This window comes from Balearica regulorum, chromosome 2 (genome assembly GCF_011004875.1).
Source record: "Balearica regulorum gibbericeps isolate bBalReg1 chromosome 2, bBalReg1.pri, whole genome shotgun sequence".
NCBI classification, from domain to species: Eukaryota; Metazoa; Chordata; class Aves; order Gruiformes; family Gruidae; genus Balearica; species Balearica regulorum.
In genome coordinates, this window is record NC_046185.1 from 156,173,298 (window position 1) to 156,196,552 (window position 23,255).

A 23,255-nucleotide genomic window follows, 5' to 3' on the forward strand; every position below is an offset into this window, starting at 1 on the left:
TGGAAAAACACACTGGAGAGTTGGAAATATGGGCAAAATCCTCATGTCTGTAGAAGCAGCACTCCTCTTTCTTGATAGCAAAGGCCATCTTGTACAGTCTTGCAATATTTTCCTTTGGGCTAGAGGGAAAACATGAAAGGTCTGCTTCATGGAGAAGGTGTCTTCCAGTGAAATCCTCTGTGGGTAAGACTGCGAGCAGACCCGGAGGATTTCATTGCTCCTGCACTGCTGTTCTTTTACAACCAAAATTCCTGGGGGTAAAGTAGCAGTATAAAGAGGGTAAGAGTGATTTTGATAATGAACTTCAGTTTTTCTCTATTCATTAAAGTGAAGGTGAAGTACTTTAGGAATGTCATTATCTTTTGCACTTAATGCATATCGGCAAGACTCAGTTAAATTCACAGCAATGCAGGACAAGTGGTTAGCTGCTTGCCCTGTGCCACCCCAAAGGCAGCTGCCTTGCAGTCAAATATATAATATCACTGAAGTGATGGATGGCGATCGCATAAAAGATATCATTATGACACAAGGCAAGAGGATACCTCATTTTAGGGAGACTGTAGAGGGAATTTAAGCAAGCAATGAATAACTACTAAGTTTTATTTGCTCTTGATCCAGAATTTAAAAGTTGAGCTTTTGAGAATTTTCAGTGAAGTTTTGTGATAACTAACTAGAACCTCAGAAATTATTCAGAAAATGCCACTGAATATCACATTGTATTGGACTGGACTGGGTCAGGCAGGTGAGTCTTTGATCACACCCAGGTTTTCCAAATATTCCCTTGACACAACTCAGGGTTAAAAAAGGGTTAAGACCAAGAAATTGTACTGTTTCTTTAAAAAACAGAGCACATTTGTTCATCTTAAATATGGAAGGGAATGGGAATGGGAACATGAGCTCAGTGTGTGCTGTGTGAAAGTTTTGATGGATGTGAAAAGACAACCATGCTAGGGAGCACATACTTTTCTCTGTTGTGCTGCTTTCTTGGGCTGTAACCTCATCTAATTTTGCATCCGATTTAAAGGACCTCCACAGGTGGTTCTGCAAATGCAAGCTAAGGCATCGACATAGTCTCTCAGTTTCTTTCTAAAAAACTTTAATTATTGCCACCCTTGTGTTTATTTTGCCCAGTGAACAGCAGCAAGCACATAGTGAGAAAATACCGTGGGCACCTCCGAACAAAGATTGAGTCTGGAGAAGGAACCATCCCTGTCCGGTGTCATAACGCAGCTCAGACATGGGACGGCGTGTTGCTGGGAGAGCAGCTCATCACCATGTCCTGTACAGACAAAATCGCCAGGTACCGTAGCCCCTGATGTATATACATCACAAAACTCTTTGCATGTGGAAATGAAGTTTGATGCCGCAGAGGACTACAGCTACCGGTGGGGAATAACTGGCAGGTGCTGACAAACCCTGCAGAAACAAAGACTTTCTTTGTATGCAAAAACAGACCATAACAATAGGATGGAATGTAAATAGGACATTTTCCCAAATTCTCCATGGGTCGTTAGTTGCTTTTTACAGTGTGACAAAAATATAAACCCTCTTTGCAGTATTTTTGCCAATAGAATTTCAGTGTGCAAATAAAATACATCCACTCTGCTCTTATTGGATCATTTACCCCAAACTTGCAAACCAACCGTCATGCAGATAAACTTAGCTCATCTGCACCCTGTTTGATAAAGTGCCCTAAAGGCTGCTAAGAATATTTCTGCTATTATTTTGAATGTCATTGCAGAACTCTCATGTCACAGCCACCTCTGTGGCTTTCTGCTCTGTCCTGTAAATACAACTTATATTTATGTAGAATAATCGTCGTTTTATAAATATTTAATACTTATTCCATGGTGGCACATAAAATGTAAACACATTCGCCGTTCTCAAACGAAACCATTAACGAATAGCAAATGGTTACCATTACAAACTGAAAACAAAGTGTGCACGTTTGGATGCATACTTATTATACTGTTAGGATGTATCTATACATGCATGTACAATTATTCTCATAATTATATATATTATGTGCATTAGCTATAGATGCAGCTCTACATGTAAAACACATGACATTATAGCTATAAAAATGTAAATGTTATGATCAAATTCTCTACTGGAATATCATGCCTACGAATTCAGGTAAATTACATCAGCCAAGAATTTGTCCCAATTATTAAAGGCCAATATAAACATAATCTTTCAAAAAAAGCATAAAGCTTTTGTTTAATGCAAATGCATAAATTCTGCTCTTAGCTTTAACCGGATGACCTACTGAAGTTAAATTAGTCGTAGGCTTAGCAAAGCCTGGCATTTTGGCAGACAAATGTATGACTGAACCAGCAAATGGAAATACTAACAGACTCACAAAATCCGCCCTCTGCTAAGTGTAATCATCACAACTGTCGTGTTTGTATGAAGGATAAAGAGCAACTTCTGCTATAATGTTTTCATTTATTCATAAAGAGATAACAGAAAACCCAAACCGTTTTCAGTGGATCTCCTGTACTGTTTTTAGAAGCAGTTAGGTTTTCAAATTTGGACTCATATGGACTCAAAAAACTAAACAAATTTAAGTATGAGAATGGAAATATTGCACTCTCTGTGGTTTTGAATGTCGTTAGCCAGTGAATTAAATATCAGCTTTGCAAACGGTATCCCATTTGCTATTGACGGGGATGTTGATCGTAATGCACGGTCTCAGAAGCTGGGTTTTCTCCAAGTACATCTGTTCAGCACTTTCAGTGAATCCTTTCCTTGTTGCCACAGATCTAAACAGCGTTAAAGTCTGTGAAGAAGAAAAGAATCTACCACAAAGTTTTTCCAGGGTAAAAAAATCTTGCAGCTCTCATCTTTGATATTATTATTGCAAACTTTGTTATTTATTTGCACTGTAACTCATATGGGCATGGGGTTTTCCTAAACACCACCAAAAAAAAAAAAAAAAAATACCAGCAATCATTACTCCCTGCTTTGAACACCAAATGTTTACTCTCACCAGGGACAGTTTAAAAAGAGGCTGAGGAAAAGGGTGGAAAAAGCAACATTTGTAGGAAAGGTGAGAGTGTTGTGGCACTGCAAATGCTTCAGAAGTTTGGATGTTTGCGTGTTGCGCCGCACTGAGGAAATCTGCGAGACATTTTGCAGAGCAAACAGCAATGAAGGCAATGATGGGTTTGCTCACCTAAAGGGTTGCCGTGGCGAGAGCAGCACAAGTCTGTGCCAAAATCAGCAGCCAGTGCCTCAACTACAGGTCCCAGAAGCCATAGAGTTTCAGTATGGTTTATGGTTCTCTTATTTAGCAGGGAAGCTCAGTCATGCACAATCCAGTTGGCCTTTTCTGCTGCATCTTCTTGACAAATTTCCTAACCCTACGTGTCTCCCAGCAGACCTGCTGGCAGCTGGCACAGGGAAGCTCCCCTCTGTCCCACCACAAAACACACCACTTCCAAGGACCATGGGCTCCTCGGTCAGGTTCAGAGCTCTAGGACAGGGAAAATGGGTAGAACAACTACTGAATTAGCAGCTGAAAAGATCCAGAAAGCACAGAGATTCGGAAATGGATGAGAGTTGGAAGGAGGAAGAAATGGTCATTCCTAATCAAGGGGAAGGATGAAGGTGGGAAATTATCACAGAAGAGGTTATTGGTGGGTCTGGTGGGGGCAGCTCCTGCAACTCAAAGTGATGGAAACCAGATGAGAGGCCCAAACGGGGATTTTGAGGAGAAAAATTCAGGGTTAATAAAGTAGAGAGCATGGAGTTGAATGTAAAAAAATAAAAAATACCCTTTCACATGAGAAACAGAGAAAAGCAAATGGAGTCCAGAGAGTGGTGGGGGCATCGCCATGGCATGTACCATGGTGAAGGGTTTGAAAGCTTCTGGAGAGAGTGCCCGAGGCCATCTAGAGATGTTGCCAACCCTGGCTGCACTCGGAGCTCATGCCTTTCCCTTCCTTTATCTCTCACAGTCACGTTGTGAGACCTGGTTCTGCAATTTTATTTCCACCAGGCTCCTGATTACATATATCTGTGTCATAACTTTTGGGTTCACCAGTTCTACTTTGGGAATCACTGTGTTAGTGAAAACAAAGCACCAATAACACAGGAAATTTAAAAAAAAAAATCTCTTGCCTGGCAGGAAACAGGCAGTACCCTCAGGGCTGGCCCCCGGTGACAACATTGCTGGAGATTTCTAGCTGCTATAGATTTCATGTAGAGCTTGGCAAATCATGGTGAGAAGAGGTCTGGATATCTGCAATAAACTTTATCCCAAATTTCAGTTTACTACATTAAATATGATCTACGATCAACTTTTATCTTTATTATCCTCACCTGTAAGGGGGAGAAATCATAGGTTTCTTCACCTGACTTTTGCTTAAGCACATCTAGGGCTGTTTTCTGCCGCTTTGCCCCTGGCCATAGCAAGTACAAGCAGAAAGGAGTTCAGTGGATGAGGAGGTCGCTGTGTGAGGGCCCTTTCCCTGCTCCTGCCCCCTCTGAAGAGATCAGCAGTTGGTGTCTGTGCCACACTTCAGACGCCAAATATTTGCTCTACCACGTAGACAGTTTACTCTTCAAATGTCTGCAGGATGCAGGAATCTGGTTGCACATCACCTGGACTTGTCTCGCAATGAGAAAAAAAAAGATCTCCAAAGCTGAAATTCATGTTTGTATAATCGAGATTTGACAAAAATCTGGCTTGTATACTTTGGATTTTATTGCTTGTAAAAGCCCCTCAGGAGCACTGGGCTATTAGAGAATGTTTCCTCTTGAGAACCTAGCCAGTAGCTGCTAAAATATGCATCATTTTGCATTATTTGCAAAGGACATTGCTATCAGAATATCAAAGACCCAAGAACGGAGAGAGTTACTCAGAAAAGTGAATAATATTCTATAAATCACGTATCTAACGATTTATGTTCTTTCTTGCTCACAGGATAGCCATAAGCAGAGAGTGGTTTAATCAGATTTATTTGTTATTCAAAGGCATTTAGCAATTTTTATTGCTATCATCACCACAAGTTTGAGAGAATTTGATGCTTGATATGCATTATTTGGGCTCTGTGGCTGTGTTGAGATTGCAGGATAAACAGCCTGGTATCATACCTATTCCCTTACTGAATTAAAGCACAAACACTTCTGGCATGAATACTCACGTTGTTTGGCTCAGGCAGGGAATTACGAGGTGAAATCCTGTGACTGCATTATAAAAGAGGTCAGACTAGATCTTGGTGGTTCCTTCTGGCTTTAAAAACCTATGCATTTATATGTGCAAATTTAAAGTTTGGGCTCTGTGAATCCCCAAATAACCCACCTTAAGAGAGTGTTAGCTTTTACACTCACAACTTCGCAGTCTCACAGTGCAGCCAGAGTGAGTTCAGCCTCTCAGTGCCATAGATTTTAGGATCGAACCACGTTCTTTAGACCCATGGTTCATTAATTACACTAACACCTAAGATTTCGACCTTCGTTTTCCTCTGGAAAGTGAACTGTATACACTTGTGAAAAAGCAGAATTATCATGGGCAAAATAATTTTGAAAATGATCAGCTGTTTGGGGAACTTCTACACACACTAATAGCGTGTAGACTTGTAAGTGCATGAGCCGTGGCACTTGTCCTCTTTCAGAAATGGGCATCTGCAGGTCCCCTTGCAGGTTGCAGACATGGGGAACGTACTTTGCAGGGTGCAGGATTTGGAGGGAACAATCCTCACAAACACTGTCTTTACACATCAAATAAAAGCCAGAATTCAGTGTTTATTCTGTAAGCTCTGGCCTTAAAATTGTGCTCTTACTACCGCTTCTCAAAAGGTCACCTTTAAAAGTCTGTGCATTTTTCTTGCCATCAGGTTAATGGTCATCCACTTCCTCATACTTCACAAAAACAGTGACATTAAGCCCAGAGGTTAAATAAGACGTTGAACATCTAAATTATACTTCACTTGTAAAATGACACAAACAATAACAAAGGACCTCCAAACTTTGCGTTACAGCAATGACAGTCTATGTGCCAGGCGAAGGTTTGCGGATTATTTGGGCCCACAAGCTAGAGAATAAGAAAGAAACTTTACTGACAATACGTTCAGAGTATTGCAAGGTAATGTAGTCTTAAGGCACAGTTTCAGGATTTAGCAGTGGGTGTCTGAAGTAGCGTTTTACAAGATGATTTGAGCACATTAAGCTGTATTTAAATGTAGCATGTAAAAATGCAAGACTAAAAATCAGCATTAGAAACTGGCATTCTTAGATCTATTTTAGTGTTAGCCTGTTGACCAGACCCATTGTAACCAGAAGATTGAGCCTGACAAGGTAACTCAAGAAAAGCTACCTCAAAGGCTGCATATTAATGTAAATGAAAATCAATTAACACAGCTAGATCTTCAATTAGAGATGATTTGTGCACATGATGTGTAATTCTCTCTCTTAACCCCTTTCTGTGTGACTGAGATTTCAATTTCAATCTTTCACCACAAGGTATGTTCCAGAAAACATATATAAACCACCTACTGTTAAAATACAGATCAAAACCTAATGCACTAGTTTCAGTTTCCAAACCAATAATAGCTAAATGGTTGTATAAATAGGAACACCACAGGTGTTCTGCTGAGCACAGGCCACCATGAATAACAATTTATATTGTGTGAAGCATAGCTGGAAATATTGGTAATAGAAACTGTGGTCCAGGAGGTTAACAACACCCCAAGCAGGTAAGACTTAAAGCTCTTAGTAATGACCAAAAAAAAGTGTCTTTTATAAAAAGCCTTAACAAAATAAGCTTTGAAATTCATCAGCAGTGCTTTTTAATGAGGTTTCCAAAGGTCCCAAGGAGACACTTCGGTCTCACCAAGCTTCAATGGCAGGTGGACACGGTTCCCTGCAATGTTTTGAAGCATCATGCAAATTTCTCCACATCTCAGTTTCGAAAGGGTTCGAGGGCAGGAGCGTGTCAGCATTCAGCTTTGAGTAATGCTATGTGCAAACTGATGCTGGAAATGCTTAGCAAAGGGGCTCCAGGTATCACACCGTGTCCCAGCGATGGGCAAGGAGCCACGTGCAGACATATCTGAGGCTGCAGCCCTTTGCACACCCGCAGGTTTGCCCCCAAGCCCCTTCCTCGGTATTATCCGTATTTCTGGGAGGGGTGCAGCCAACTCGCGCGGTGAAATGATGCTACGGCATGCGGGTGTGGAGGCTGCGATGTGGTTACGACTTGGGGACACGTGTCCCTGCACACCTCGCCGGTGGTCCCGGGCAGCTGGAGCATGGGAGCTGCATGGGAGCTCCGCAGGGGCTCTCCCCCAGCCCGCACCGCGTCTAATTAAAGACAGGCTGCCTGCTCTGGGATGCCTCCCAGCTCCTCGTTGGCATTTCGGTGATTGACAAACAGGCAAAAATATATTTATTCAAGGATTATCTATATTGAAAACCGGACGCAGGATTTTGACTTTGTAAACAGTGCAGTAATATCTGCTGTTTGAACAAAAGGAAGGGTATACTTTCCTTCCATTTAAAGCACCAAAACTCCCATATTTAAGTGAAATGGGGAGACATTTGGTTTTATTGATCCTGCTTGCTGAGGATTCTATTTTTTTTTAAAAAAAAAAAAAAGATCTGTGACTAAGGGAGCAGTGGGTTAATTTTCGCTTTATTGGAAGGGTTATTACAAAGCGCACAGCATAGAAGTTATTCAAGAGATGTGTGCCCTTGAAAACAGCCCTTAAAATCTTGCACAATTAGGAAAATTCAGAATGATCCAGCATATTTCCTCATAGCGAGAAAAGTCACTTTGATATATTGAGGACCCAAAACGTAACACTGCATTGCTCTGAATAATAATTTTATTTTGAAAAGCCACATTTGAAGAGAGCACTTTGTTACAGATGGGAACACAGCTACTTTCATGGACCTAAATGAGGCTACAGAGAAATAGCTCCTTCAAAAATGAGCACCCTTATTGATAGTTTCACTGGTGCTCAGATAGATCTTTCCCTATCATCTACCTACAAATAATCCCATAGATGTTCAGCTATCAAAGGACCGAGTCAGTACATTAGCCATGTTTGTTGGTCAAGGGATGGACAATACCCAGGATAAAAGACCTTCCCCCAAATACTTGTCAGTTAAATCTATTGTTTATGCAAAATACTGAACTGGCTGCCCTCCAAGGTAGGTCTTTTTATCCACAGAACAGAAGCCGAATGAGTAACCGAAAATTTCCCCCATCATTAATGTGGTTTTACTGTGCTCTGAAGGACAAGAGCAGCAGTGCAAGGGTCTTGTTTCGGCCAGCTCAGCACAGGACCCCTCTTTTCCTAGGACTTGGGGCTCATGCACGTGCTCTTGCACACCCCTGGGACAGTGGGGCTCATGTACGTGCTCGGGGCTGCTTTCCAGAAAGAAAAAAACAGCCAAACACTTTGCCAAACCTGGGCTAGACTTGAAAGCGAAGCTCCTTCTCTGCTTTTTCCTCCCTCTCCTCTGAATGGATGCTGCTAAAACAGTGCTGTGTTGAGCTGGGAAGTGGCCAGCATACAGGTGGCAGTGCCATCACCCTCATCTCACCACGGTGGACACCAGCCTTGGCATTGCTCAAGAAGACCCAGCAAGCAGTCCCCACCAAATATTGCCTTCTCGGTGTCAGCACCTTTTCTGATTTCTCTGTCGTTCCTACCGTAGGATGCTGTCTGGTTCTGGGACAGTCTCTTTTTACACCACCTTCTACCCATCAGGCACAGCTTTCTCTCCTGCCCTGCATTCTTTGCTATGTTTCTTCTCCCTTGTTTTTTTGGTCTGGCCCCTCCGTCCAATTTATCTTGTATCTACTTATACCTTGAAGTCAAAACCCACCATGGCTGGTATAGGTGTTTCGTTACCCCCTATGGCTGCCTGGGTCTTCTTTTGGGATGGGAAAACAGGGTTGTATTGAGGAACAATTATTGTATCCAGAAGATGTGGACTCTAGCTCTGCCTCCAAATCACGCAGCGGACTTCAGTAAATCACACCGCCTTTCTGCCTTGGTTCCCCAGGGTTTATAAAAATGGGGTTTTACCTCACAGCAGCATTGTGAGAATTAATTAATGTTTATTAAATGCTTTTAATACATAGGGGATGACCTGACCGTGCTTATACTGTGATTTCCAATAATGTAATTCCATTGACATCTTATGCATCCCTTTTTACACCAGGATGAACATGTTCAAAATTAGACAGAGAAATATCTCTAAAGAAAAGGCAGGTTCCTTGCAAAGAATTTAAATTAAATCATCATTATTACTTCGTAATTGATGATTTGAACACAATCCCCTATTTTAGTAAATAAAGCTCAGATAATTTCTTGTGATGTGCATATTGCTAAAATTCAGATATTGTTGAACATATGTTGTTTTCCTGTTTTTCTGCTTTTTTCTCTCCTTCAATCAAATATACAAGGTTTTTTTAAGGAAATGTCCAACGTTGAAAACAACACTGATGTCTTACAAGCTTCCATGTGGACAAAGATATCACTGTCTAATTTTTTTACTCACCTTAGAAGCTGGTCAGAGGCATAGTACTGTTAGCTGAACTCAGCTATATTTCTTAAGCTTGCATTATTAATTTTGCATCATGATATTTACTCAAAGAGGCAGCTAGTTCCTTCCTTTAAAAGTGATGTTATTTGCAGGAATGGCCACACTTTTTTTTTCCACAAATGAAGTTATGCAAATCTGATCAACTAAAGTAAATGTTTCATAAAACCAATGAGTGTTTAAATTGTGGGACTAAATTGTTTGTATATAAATATTACCTTTTATATTCCATTTGAGTTTTATGTAGATGAACACATTACTTTAATGACCTGCATTTACAGAGGGAGACAGGGAGAGTCTGACTCTGAAATCCTCAGCAGCCAGATGGCTGCCTTTTCTTGCATGAGATTAAAAGATGTTTCTCATTCACAGCCCTGCTTCGGAGGCAAATTAATATAGCCAGCTAAATTGCTTGTGTTTTTGGAATAAAATTTAAAGAGAACTTTTTAAAGCAATTGGTGTCACAGGTTCCTAGAGCAGATTGCTCTCCAGGTACAGCATGCTGGTTTTAAACATTCAGTAATTAATGGAAAGTATTCCGTGTTAATTGACTGCTTCAGGAAAGGGAAATATAATGACTCCTTATTAATCATGAAAAGAGACATACAGCACGGAGGCACTGCAATAATTGCACTAACGGTTGAGAAATGTTAATTAATGAAAAGAACAATGATGTAAGAAATTAGCTACATAATGCTTGCTGCTGATGGAGATTGTGCTTTAAACACATTATTTAGCATGGCAGCCACTGGATGTTGCCTTAAATAGCAGGCACCTCTTACCCTTTCCTTCAGTCAGCTATGGAGTTCCAAATGTTGCCAGTGGTTTGGTTTTTAATGAACCAAAATACGCTCTCCAAAACTACATCTTCTGAAGCGTTTTCAGTTTGAACTCCTGAACTCAAAAACTATTCAAACAGACTGACAGCATTTGACTTGCTTAAAAATATTATCCAAGTGTAAGAAAGCATGTTAGTGTGGTGGGGAACACCTTCTTGTTAGATGGGCTGAGCTAAATAGGTTTGCCAAGATGATAACTGCATCATGATATCTTTTCCCATTTTAATTTTTCCACTTTTTAACCAATTACCTATCCCCTGAAGAATTTAGAGCAAGCACCCTGTCATGTTTGTACCTAGCTAGATGTAAAACATCATAGAATATGAAAATGCAGAACAGTTCTGGCAACTAATCCAACAGCAGTAGTATGGAGGTCACAGTCATTAACAGATCGATGGCCCCAAGGTTCCCACCATCACTCTGTTGCACCTTTAAGACAGCAACAGGGTGAGACATATCCATCACTCTGAACACTTTAGAGCAGGTCAAACTATTGGTTACAAATAAATTGCCTAAAGGTATAGCTCTTTTTTTTCTCTTCAGGACCAGGATTTGATTTTGGCCACTTAAGTCACGTGTTATCTTGGCTGCATGACTAGGGAATGGTACTAATGTATGACAAACGGTAAATAAAGGTGGAATAACAAAAGCACTCATTTTAGCTCTACCATTGCAAGCGTAACATTATAGATGCAGAAAAAAATAAAATTCTACTAAAGAAATGCTAAATGAATGTTTATCAAATACAAAATGTTTTAATAAAGAACAGCTCTCAACAGGAGGCCTCTCCAATAACGCAAGACTGAAACACATCCCTTAAGTCAGTGGCATCACAGCACTCTCAAACCATCGTAGAAGGCGAATCAGTCCACGGGTGTATAATAACCCAACAGTGCAGTGCTTCATGCACCACAGGACAGGGACAGGCATGGTTTCATCCCTCACCCCTCCAGCCCATGTGCTGGCCTTTGCTGATTTTCCCAGGGCAGCGCTCTCATGGCCATTCCTCCACCCATGTGTTTTATTGCTCCTGAATTTCTTTTCCAGATGGAACATCCTTGGGCTCCAAGGTGCTCTCCTCAGCTCCTTCATCGAACCCATGTACTTGCACAGCATCATTGTGGGAAGCCTCTATCACACTGGTCACCTTTCCCGGGTAATGAGCCATAGAATAGAAGACATTGGTCAGCTGCCAGCTTCATACCGGCGCAATCAGCTGCTTCTCAGTGGTAAGCAAACACCTGCCTGCAAGACAAATGATTCCCTCTCCCATCACTAATTGTGCAGGTCACCAACAGAAAAGTTTACTTGTAAGTAAACCATTAGCCTGTGCCTTTTTTTTTTTTCCTGCAGAGTATGAATTTTTAGAAAGAGGAAGCCGATGCATTTAAATCCAGTTCCTTTTCCATACGCAGGGACCACAAAAAGGATCAGTAGTGGGTATAAGCTGACTAGGAAAACTAACACTGTACAAAGACTGCTCAAAGTGGAAAAAAGTGTGTGACTAAGTAAAAGATTTCTAAAAACCAGGGAGGAAGTTTTCAATAAATTTTAGATTTAACTCTCTCCCATTCTGCCCTCCTTCACCCAAATGTGTGGAGTCAGGACAACCAGCCCTCCCATCTCCGTGCCCATGCATGCAGTCGTGCCATCAGTGCCCCTTATTCGGAGCCCCTGCTCCTTCACCACTTGCTAGCCATCGTGTTCAGAGCAGATGGCCATGAGAAAAGGGCTGTTCATTCATGCAGGAGACCCTGCCTGCTCAGCAGACCTTGGGGAGGCATTGCTGCTGTCTGACGAGGCTTCTGCCTGTTGTGTGAGCATCTCCGTGATTTCCAGCTATCTTTTGGGCTATTCTCACTGCCACCACTTCGCCTTCCCAGCCCCTGTGCCCATCCCGGGTCTCTGATCCCTTCTTGTCCATCTCCCTGACTCCCGGTTCCCTAACTACCAGCCAAGCAGCAGCTGTCCAGCCTCACCACAGAGAATCCCAGAGTCTTGAATGCTTTCAGATCCTCATGAGGCATGTGAGCACTAAGGACCACCAGTTCTGCACAGGATTATACCCTTATATGACTTTTAGACTCTGATAATTGTTCTTCAGAAGGATTCCCTGAGACACCAAGATGATGTCAGGGTTACAGGATGCTTTAGTGGAGGACACCATCACCTTCCAAAGTCCTCTAGGTTCCTCAGACAGGAGAATGCTATTTTATCCCTTATCTATTTTTTTTTTTTTTTTTTTTTAATGTGTCCTTGTGACAAAATAAGTTTGGTTGCGGAAGAAGTGATAGTTTAGCCACGGGGGAAATTCTCGGGTTCTGTGTGGTTTAGTACATCTGGTAAGTGTAATGTGCATGTACATGTTGTGAGGCGAGTAGGTCAAAAGGCTTATCCTTATCTGAACGGCTTATCTCCATTTTTTAACTCTTCAGTGCAGCTAGCCAAAGATTGTGCAATGCAAGTGTGCAGGAAACTGTGCTCCACACTTCTCCACCACCCCGTCCCTCCTGCCCTGGTCCAGCATGGGCATGACTCGGCCCCCTCTTCTTTCCTACGCCGCATACTGCCTCCACGCAGGAGGAAGGAAAGGACTTGCAGCTGGTCAGGAAAAATCTCTCCATTTCCTGAACCTGGCTGTTATTTTGGCAACACACCCCTGCTTGCCAGAAGCCTCTGCATCTCCCACTGGGGAAGCTGATTTCATCCTGTGCCAGCCCTAACTCATTATAAGTTCACTTATACATTAAGATCAAAATCACACTCACTTTCACTGCATCTGCAGGATGTACAGGAAAACCCACTTGAACTGTTGAAAGACTGAAAACACAATAAGTGATTTAATAAGAGATTTAACCACAGAACAGCTATTACTTGGCTGGATTGGTCTTGCGGAGTGAATGTAATGGCTCATACTTGGCCCGAGTGTGCATTTATGTGCAAGAGTCATTGCCAGAGATTTCAAGGGAGTTAGAAATGCATCAGAGGGGCCCTTGTGTCATTTTAAATATCTGCATGTTTCATGGCTGGCTTCTTCCTTCCCTGAGACTTCTGTTAGGAAAAGCTTTCGCTTTGCTTTCGGTTGTGTGTGCGGGTTTTCTCAGCTCAGCAGTGGGAGGAATCTGTCTCCCTCTGTCTGCATTGTTTTTGTCTCTAAAGCCATTATTTGTAATCTTCCCTCCCCCACAAATCCCAAGGAGCCAATACTGCTCAAAACTTACATTGCTGAGGCTTGTGCTGCATTTCTCTTACCTGGAAAACTGTGCTGACAGCATATCCAGTGACGAAGGAAATGGGCACCAAGCAAAAGCCACACCAAATGCATTAGAGACCAAACCGCAGCAACCTCAGCCAGGCAAGTCTACCTCCCACAGGGATCAGGCCAGCCAGGGATTTCAAATTGCAGGGGTCCTTCAATTATAAGGATGCCAATTATTTTGTCACTTGATCATAGCGGCACAAACGTTTCAATGGAGAGGAGAGTCATAGCATGTGATGAGATATCCTGACATAATTCCTTGGCCCCGCACGAGAATACCAGTGAGATTTTCCACTCACTCCAGTCCCAGCCAGGTGGAAATCCACTCATTCACTGGGATTACTCTCGGGTGTATTTTTTAGAAGAAAGAGAAGTGCTGTGTCATTTTTATTTCCTTTTCTCTTAAGATTGAGGCCATTCTAAAGAATATCCTGAAGAGGCATGAGGCTCTGCTAGGAGACAGAGGAGAATGAGGACAGATTTCATTTCATATCTCACAATACTCAAGTTCATATTATTTGTACAAAGACTTCTTTTCCTTCTAGTTTCTACAGTCTCCTATTATACTCTTTGTTGTGTTAGTTTTAAGGAGGATGCTTTACATAAAGGAGAGAAAATTATCTAGATTATTTGGGTGTTACCTTTCAAATAAAATCAGAACAATTATTTGTCAAAAGAAAAACATGAAAAAAGTGTTAAAAAAGGATCAAAAACAACAATCAGAGAATATATCTAGGCTCTGTATTTGCATCTATCATGAGGCTCATGGTGTTTTCTTTGAAGCGTCTTCTCTTGCATTCAGAAAACGACGTGAAAATACCTTCTTCTTACCTAAATATGTGTACTTATATATGATAGCTGGAAAGAGAAAGCATGAAAGCCAAACCAGCGTGAAGGGTTTTCCAGGCACTGAGGCAGGCTCCTGACTCTCGCAGTAGTCCACCAAGAGCAGAGGGAGGTCCCAGGCTTGGGCAGGGGTGTACAGCCCCCATCTGATGGGCACCCACAGCTTGCTCTGTCCTCCGTGGAGCCTTTCCTTCATTTCCTCTGGTCAGTGTTTTCACAGCATTTATATTGCTTTAGTGGCCTGTGGCAACTTTGCACGGCAGGGGGTTTGCTATAGCATTTTTTGGCACTCAGTCCTCTCAGCTTTTGGGTGCTATCTTGACAGAGACTGGTGCATAGTGTCAAACAAGTGATTTTAATCTGTTTGCATCTTGTTCTGTATAGAGGCGTTCGAATAGCGCCAGACAGCTATCTGATTTTCAGGCTCTCAGTTTATATCCTGTTGCCTAGGTGAACCGGAGCTTTAGATGCAGACTGATCTGTTATCTCAGGGGGCAAAAAAAATTGAAAAAGGTATTAATACGACATGAATGTGTTTACAAATCCTGGGTGAGGTTATGACTTAGCTGTAATTCTCTTCTACACACGGAAGCAAGTTCAGTCCCAGTGACTGAGATGATTTCTGCAATTCCAGTTTTGTCACCGATACAAAGTGGTTGCGCCGTATAATTTTTTTCCCTTCAATGGCCACCTTTCTCTCTCTTTCTGTCTGCTCAGTCCCATCTGGTTCTTGCAGCTCCCTCCCAGGGCAGAGGGGACCACACTGGAAGGAGCGGAGGGAGCACGTCCCTCACCAGCATTGCTTCCCGTGATGCTGAGAGGCCCCAGGCAGGAGGCAGGAGCTGCTGCAGAGGCAGCGTCTCTGCCATGGCTGACCCTGCACAGCCCTCCACCTCTCCCTGGTCTCGTGCAGGGGCTTACCAAGCTCAGCACGTTTAAATGCAGAAATGGATGCCAGGTTCCCACCAGCTCCCATCTCCTCCTGTTCTGCCTGAGATCAGCAGATGCTTATGGTGTGCAAGAAGGGGCATTTTGGAAAGGATGGGCTTTGATCTCTTTTCTTTAATCTCCTCCTCTCTGAACAGCCCGTATGAGTACTTCTCCCTCTCTGCAAAAGTTCTTTGAAACCCTTCGATGGAAAATGCAAAGGACCTTTTTTTGTTGCCGTCCACCTAGAAGCAATGAAAGCAGGTCCCCACCAAGCTGTGCAAACCATTTGCTGTTGCTGGAGCTGCTGCAGGCAGGGACTCCGGTGGGAGCTGGCGTTTGGAAACAGAGATGCAGCCCTGGTGCTGGCCTGTGCCGGGGCGGCCATGCCAGGCAGCCCCTGCCCACCAGCACGTCCCCACCTGCCTGCTTGCCACAGCGGCTTTTCTTGTCCAGGTTTGCAGGCTAGCAGCCCACACAGCAAATTAGCAGAGAGGGACTCAACAGCTGGATCCAAACACATCATCCAATGCCCATGTTTTTCAGACTATTCAGACTGCTTCAGGTCACACTGTCTTTTCCAGCCTTGGAAGCTCCCAGTGTTGATTCTTTGCTCCCAAAAGCACTAATGAACTCACTTGGTTGCATTTATCCTCTACTGGAAAATAAACCAACCACTTTATTCCTCTTATTTCCATGAGCAGAACTCATGGAAAGGCTGAGAAGAGATGGGAATTTACCAGATTAAAAATAACTCTCTCATACACCTGACCTCACAGCCTTGATCTGCATTTAGAGCCAAGGAGGTCTCACCCAGTGGACTCCAGTATGTGATTCAGATGTCCAAAACTCACCATGTGAATGACACAAAGGTCATGAATGACACCCCAGGTGACCAAAAACATCATCATTGTAGCTGTCTAAGATGCATTCCACTTAAAAATGTCCAAAATATTGCCATTAGGATGCTAACTAGCTCTTAAAGAGATTGCTGCACGCATACAGGGTAGGAATCATACAGGCAGACATAAGGTGGGGATCAAGAGTTTTCTGTGTAGGTCTGTGATGTCTGCAAGGTCATTATTAACTTGGATCTAATAATGTCTCTGTGATGATGAAATGTATGTTTTGTATTTTCTTATCCCCCATTTATACCCATGGTGATTTAGCCTTCCCATCACAGTGAAGGCCCCAGCAGTTAATAGCAGATAAATACACTGGACCATGGAAAGCTCACCTGGAGGAACTCATGGCAAAAGCACTTTGCTGCTTAGTGCCTTTTAAAATCCAGTTATCCCATAAAAGCTTTTCTGAAAGATTTCACTCAGCAACCGTCACACTGCTGTCAATACCACACAGTACAATCTAATGGCTCTCCTTAGGCTAACGAAAAGTTTGCCTGCAAGGTGGAAAAATATCTCTAGGAATTGCTAAATTATGTCTCCCTAAGGTACTCGGACTGGTAAGATTTAACCGATAGTGACAACAGCACGTGCAGTGCACAATGCCAGCATGTTTGCTCAGGGATGTCTCATGCGCCACAACAACCCACCACAGGTTAGCAGCCTCTGAGGGTTTTGAGCACTGGATGTTACTGGTGTTCTTCTCTCCTGCCAGGGGTTAGCCATGCTGACGCTCGGCAGCCCGGAAAATCTCCTGGCTTCAGTGTGAACTGGATTGTGGGGAACACTGACCTGGAGGTTATCAACGCCACAACAGGGAAGAGGACCTGCGGGAGTCCTTCACGGCTCTGTAAGCACATGTTCTTCACTCGGTGGGCAAAGCTTCATGGCAAGGTAGGTCTAATGCACTGACAGGACACTGCCACCAGCTCTGGGTGGGCTAGTCCTTACCCCAATGTCAACCCTGTTTTAGTAATCTCATGATGAAGCTGCAGCTTCCACAGGTGTCCTGCATCCCTCCTGGTAGGGTCTGGGAGAGGATCAGGAGCCAAGAGCCTGTGGGGTCAGCTATGGGAGCCAAGAGTCCAGAGAAAGCCAAAGGCAGAAACCCAGAGGGGTTTGGAGGGGAGATGGGTGTTCTGGCTGGCAATGGAGCCATGCTGAGATGAGCAGTCAAAAAACAAGAGAGTGTTAAGTGTCCATTCAAGTACAACTGGGTAATTTATTATGCATCTCCCCTCAGGTATCCCTTTGACTCTAAGGGGAGTATTCAACTCATTAAGTCTTAGAGGCCTAAGGGAAGTATTTTTGATTGCCTTGGAGGCTTCTACCTCAGTTCATTGTTCCACAGGGGTTTAGACTCCCAACTTGAACCACTCCCAATCTCACACAATTTAGCTGACAAAAGCAGGTGCTATGGATTGCCCACTCCCCTCGTCTTCCCCACTCTCCTAGATGCGCTGATAAATCCATACAATGACACAGCTGCTCCTCACAGGGTGAGTGGCCAGGTGCTGAAGGCTCTCTGATTACATTCAGCAGCAGCACAATTTAATGGCATTAAAACTACAGGTTGTACTTAACTAAAATGGCCACCACCCCTTGACAGCCCTGATTTCTCTAGGGAAGATGGCCATGGACTTCCCTTATTTAAAATGGCAGCAAAGTTAACCTGCCCTCACACTTCAGTTTACTTCCCACAGACAGGAGACCATGGCAGGACAGATGGATGGCCAAAAACTACAGAGTGGAGCCTAGGGATGTAGGACATATAGGAAGAAGCTTGATGTAGAATAAGAAAATTTTCTTCTCATTATTCCTGGTTCTGGAGCCACCATTTCTCCTCTTGTCTGACCCTTCAAGGAGGTGCTCAGGGAAAGAAGGACACAGATCCCACCACTTTGAGGAGGAGCAGAAGGGAAAATGCAAAGTGTCTTTTCAGCCCACCTGCTTTCATTGCTAGAATATTAATTTTCTATAAGGAGGTTTGTCAAGAATTTTCCTGCCTTCCATGTAGAGTGGGAGAAGATGAGGACAAGAAAAAAATATTAAGTGCCAAAACGTTTTTACTATTGGGAAATGAGTGGAAAAGAACAAGGCAGAGTGATGGCAGGGAAGTCTGGAGCCACTTCCACCAACAAAGTCATTCCAGAAGGCAAAGGAACAGGCAGGGTGGGGAGGTATGAGGACCAGCCCACAGGGGTGGTTCTGCTCTGCAGTAGACCCTAGGGAACGAGGCTGGGGGGACTCATCCCAGCCCAGGCAGTGGCATGACCTGACCTAGCAGGGACCCTGAGTCTGGTGGGAGCAGAAGGGACCAGCCTGGACTTCATGCCCAGGTCCCAACCTATTTCTTGCACAGCAAGTGGCATGGGAAGGGGGGGTGAGAAGCACTCCTGCTGCCCCCAAAATGGAAGGATACTTATGGAAAAAAAACCTGGGACAAGCTGGTCCCCAGGACAAGCTATGGACAGGACTATGGCCAGGAGAGTTGGACTGCACCTGGCTGGCACCCGGGATGGGGTTGGGGTGAGCAGGAGGGAGTAACTCATGGCTGGGCAGGGCACTTTTGCTTTTGACAAAACAAAGCATTTGATAATGTCATTGGTGTCCACCTCTGGGTAACAAAGGGGCAGCTGGCGGGGACCCGCCACTGGCCAGGCCAGCTTGTGGCCCACTGGTGCCTGAGCTGGCTGGACCAATACACCCCATGGTGTGCCAGTGCCACCCCGACTGGAGCAGCTCATTTCATGCTGTGCATTCACCTTTTCCTTTAATCTGCCTTTCAGCATCTCTCCTATTTAGAAAGAAGGGAAACGGTGCTGTTTGCTCTCCAAGGCTGTGCTTTGAGGGTGTTTTTTCCTCCAGGGTGCTATTTCCCTGGCTTGTAAGCGTTGGACTTTCACCCGTCTGCTTGCTCTAAGGCATTTTCCGGACTTGAGTTTCTTTCATATGATGTCAAAGCCTCACTGCTGGCTCGGCACTGTTAAGACTTTGGCAGGTCAGGAGAGGTAGTTTACTTTTAGTCCTTCTGCACAGCAAAGGGTGCTCGCTCCCACGTGTGTGCTCTGGGTGACAAGGGGCGGTGGACACGAGCCATTTTCTCCCGAGACAGATCCGGCATCCCAACAGAGCACTTGGTTTTCCTGCACCAGCACTAATCCTGACGCCGGATTTCTGCCCTGTCCTGGGCAGGTTTCACAGCATTTCTGACAATAACAGATTAAAGAGGGAAAAGGGGAGAGTGTGGGAAGGGACCCTCCTTCTTGTGTCTCTCGGCATTACTTGGAAACACTGTGCAGCTCTGCTTCCCAGGCTAAACCGAGCACATTCTTTAAAGATCCCCAGAAATAATTTTTTCCTTTTTTTTTTTTTAACTAAAAATCATCTTAACTGAGAAGTAGGTTTCTGCCTTTGTAAAACACACCAAGATTTGCTACTGCCTATGCCCACTCTGAGGCAAAGCTGTTTACCCCATTCCTCTTCGCGATGGCTCGAAACCATGTCACAGGCATTTATTGCCTCCCTGTATTTTTGTTGTTAAACCAAAAGCAAACACACAAAGCACAGTGATAGTTTGTTTGTTGCTTATGAAATGTAGACAGGAAGATTATACAGCTACTGAAGCCTCCCGTTTCTTTTGGCTCATCGGTTGATTTTTTTTATTATTATTTTATTTTTTTTCCCCTTCCCTGATTTTTGTTCTGCAGCTGAGCACACGAATACCGAGCCATGGAGACATGCCATCAGTGTACAGCGAGGCAAAGCTGGTGGCTCAGACGTACCAGTCTGTCAAGCAGCAGCTGTTTAAAGCATTTCAGAAAGGTGGTCTGGGCACCTGGGTGAAGAAACCCCCAGAGCAAGATCAGTTCCTACTAACTGTATAAATCACTTGACACCTTTGCTACATGACCTGATCAAATCAGCTGGAGAGAAGGCTGGGCAGGACGCGTGAGCCGAGAGAATCAAAGCATTTTGAGATTTAACAGCAACCTCCATGGGAATATTTGCTTTTAATTCTGTATTGGAAATACATAACTAGAAATGTGTCTGATGCACTGAACTCGACTTTAGAAAACTGCTTTTTCATGATCCCTTCCCAAGAATGTACCTGCCCAAATTATAATGCCACCCCCACAAAGATTCTGCTTTTCATTGTTTCTTGCTGTTGGTTCTTGCTGGTTTGAGGCGTTAGCAGGCCACCTGTCTGATCCAAATAAATAGAGTTTGTTTTCCCTCACACAATTAGTGCAAGAGTGATCACTGAATAATGAAAGATAGTCAGCAAAGATAGAAGTACCCCAGGCACACAGCATGACAGCAGGTCTCAGAGCATCCAAAATCATCCACAAAAGAAGGTGTCTAACCTCTATGCAAAAATCATCCTGTTAGCTGCCTAAATCTGTGAGAAAGAATTTGGACCTTGAAGATATGCAGCATTTTTAAACTCCGTTTTCCACTGCTGGCTCTGAGCACAAAGCCGGGCGTCAGGATTCCTTTGGTTTTTACACTTATTCCCTCTGACGCCTTGGACAAAACACTTCCCACCAAATCTTCAAATCTGGCCACAAGTTTTGCACACTGCAAATTTTAATTATTTGGGCCCAGTTCATCGCACGTGACCTTTAGACACCAGCTGGGATGCAGATGCTCTTCAAGAGGGTGATTCAACCCTGCGCTGCCTGCAGAGGTGCACAGGTCTGCCGGGGCTGCCGATGAAGACCAGTGGGACAATGCTCCTAGCTCTGGAGCTTCAGGTAGCTGCCTAAAATCAGGCAGGCTGGAGCCAGGACCCAGACCGTCAGATTTCAAAGCTTCTGATGATCCACAGCTCTAAATTAAGTGCGTATGAGCTCAGGATGCTCCATATATGTGAAAAATCACTGGGTTGGGTAGCCACAACTAAGACATCCCAAACAAGAGAGCCCACTTGATACTTGGCTCTTTCCTGCCTCAGTTTCTCCACCTGTCAAATGGGGATAATAATACTTACCTGCTTCACATCTAAGGAACTTGGCAGGATCAAAGTGCTCTGGTCATATGCAACAGCATAAGCCAGATTCTGTCGCTCTTGCAGTGAGTTTTACCTCCCCACATAGTCCAGTTGACGTAAGTGGAGCAGATGTAACTGCAGGCTTGGGTAAGGTCTTACTCAATCTGAAAACTAGCTCTGTGTCTCAGATTCTAGCTCGGTGTAAATGCCAAGTATTATTATTATTATTCATGTTCATCTGCAGCCTGAGAGGCAGGTGGAGCTTTTTAGTTAGGAGACAAGTAGCACCAAACAGTTAAATGTTTTCTTCATAACTGTGGCTGAATCTGATATAATCTCATCTTTGAACCATCCCAAACTTCATCAGAATGGAGAAGATACAGGCATGGGAGAACTGAGCTTTGATAGCCCCACTGCAGAACCAACCTTCAAATACCCTGTATATTTCTTTCCAGTTTTGAGTTTTTAAATGACAGGATTTGCGGGTATATAACTACTGTTTTCTTTTTTATTCCTGTGATTCTCTTTAAATCTGTATATAACATGCTGATACTGATTTGTGATAATTGTCTTGGTATTTTCTCAGAACTGTCAAGCTGAGTTACTTTTCAAACAACATAAGGCTCATATTTTTCCATGTAATTTCCTTTACACGGGAAACTGTTCCTATCAATAAAGATAGATGCTCTTTGTATAGGGTTTATCATGTTTGGAGAGCCATATACAGTAAATACATTGTTTATTGATGCCCACAATAGAATAGCTACAGTATTTTGATGAGATTTTATTTTTAGATTATAAACTACAAGATGTATCTATAGTGTCTTGTATAAAAACAATTGTGATAAACTAGAATTTTTAAATTAGATAAAACAAAGCTCTCCCCTTCCAGAAACCTTTTCAGCAAAATAATACATTCCATATTAACTACCAAAAATATTAAAAAAATAAATCCTTAGAGTAGAAATAGTTAAAAAAAAAAAAAAAAAAAAAAAGCCCTGAGATGTTTCAATAATGGAAGCATTTTGTGGTAACCACTTTGTCAATACTTTGAACACTTTGTCAGCTCTTCTGGTTAACATTCAGAATATTTTTGGCACCTTCTGGAGCTTCCCGGTACCTCCACACGGTCCCAGCCCCTAACAAACAGAGCTGTCACTGGTGCAGACCTCCAGTGTGCTCTGGGCAGCAATGGTGCCCAGAGGGGCAGTGGGTGGGTGGGCAGTCAGGCCCACGACTGGAGGTGTGGCAGAAGGTGTGGGTGATACTGGCAGTGGTGGTCCCAGGGGCTCCGGCTGCTCCCACCGAGGGAGAGAAACCGCAGGGCAACCAGAAAGGAGGACAAGGTTTCTCATGCGGAGATCCGCAGGGCAGGGGAAAGCAGTGTCTTCTACTTTTCCTCTCCAATTTAGTCTTTATCTAGCACACAAGAGACCTCAATGGCTCGTCCTTACATCTCCCTGCCCTCATCCACCCTCGTCCAGCCCTGGCATGATGTCAGCTCAACTAATGCATATAGCTCCACAGGCCGGTGTTGCAGCTATTGTGACAAAACACTGTGCCTGGTTATTTTTAAGGACAAAAAGAAAAGTGTGGTGGGATTGAATTATCCTTTGTTGCAAGAAATACATAACTGCAATCCTGGATTCAGCTGCCAGAACGAATTTAGTAGTGGGGACCGAATCAAGTCCCCACTGCAAGTGGGCATCAGCTGATCTCATTGAAGGCAATGGAGTTGCACCTGCTTGCACTAGGGTTGAATATGACCTTAAATGTCTACTTCTTCTCATTATGTGCAGCGATAGAATGTGATGGGACCACATCCCAGAAGCACATATGACCTACACGCAGCATTTCCTGAAGCAAAGGAAAACTTGCTCAGTAGTAATTCTTTAGTGAAGATTCTGTACATAACACGCATGAGTGAA

The 23,255-nt window shown here is 43.6% G+C and overlaps 1 protein-coding gene across 1 annotated transcript in view; it reads left to right on the plus strand.

Annotated features, from left to right (window-relative positions):
• Nucleotides 1–22,279, plus strand: part of ADARB2 (adenosine deaminase RNA specific B2 (inactive)) — a 313,365-nt gene extending 291,086 nt beyond the window's left edge. Inside the window, exons 7-10 of the mRNA XM_075746581.1 lie at nucleotides 1,132–1,300; nucleotides 11,448–11,629; nucleotides 17,050–17,228; nucleotides 20,045–22,279. Coding sequence (XP_075602696.1) covers nucleotides 1,132–1,300; nucleotides 11,448–11,629; nucleotides 17,050–17,228; nucleotides 20,045–20,221 — 707 coding nt within the window. The 3' untranslated portion in view covers nucleotides 20,222–22,279. The remainder of the gene's footprint in view (nucleotides 1–1,131; nucleotides 1,301–11,447; nucleotides 11,630–17,049; nucleotides 17,229–20,044) is intronic.
• Nucleotides 22,280–23,255: the final 976 nt, after the last annotated feature.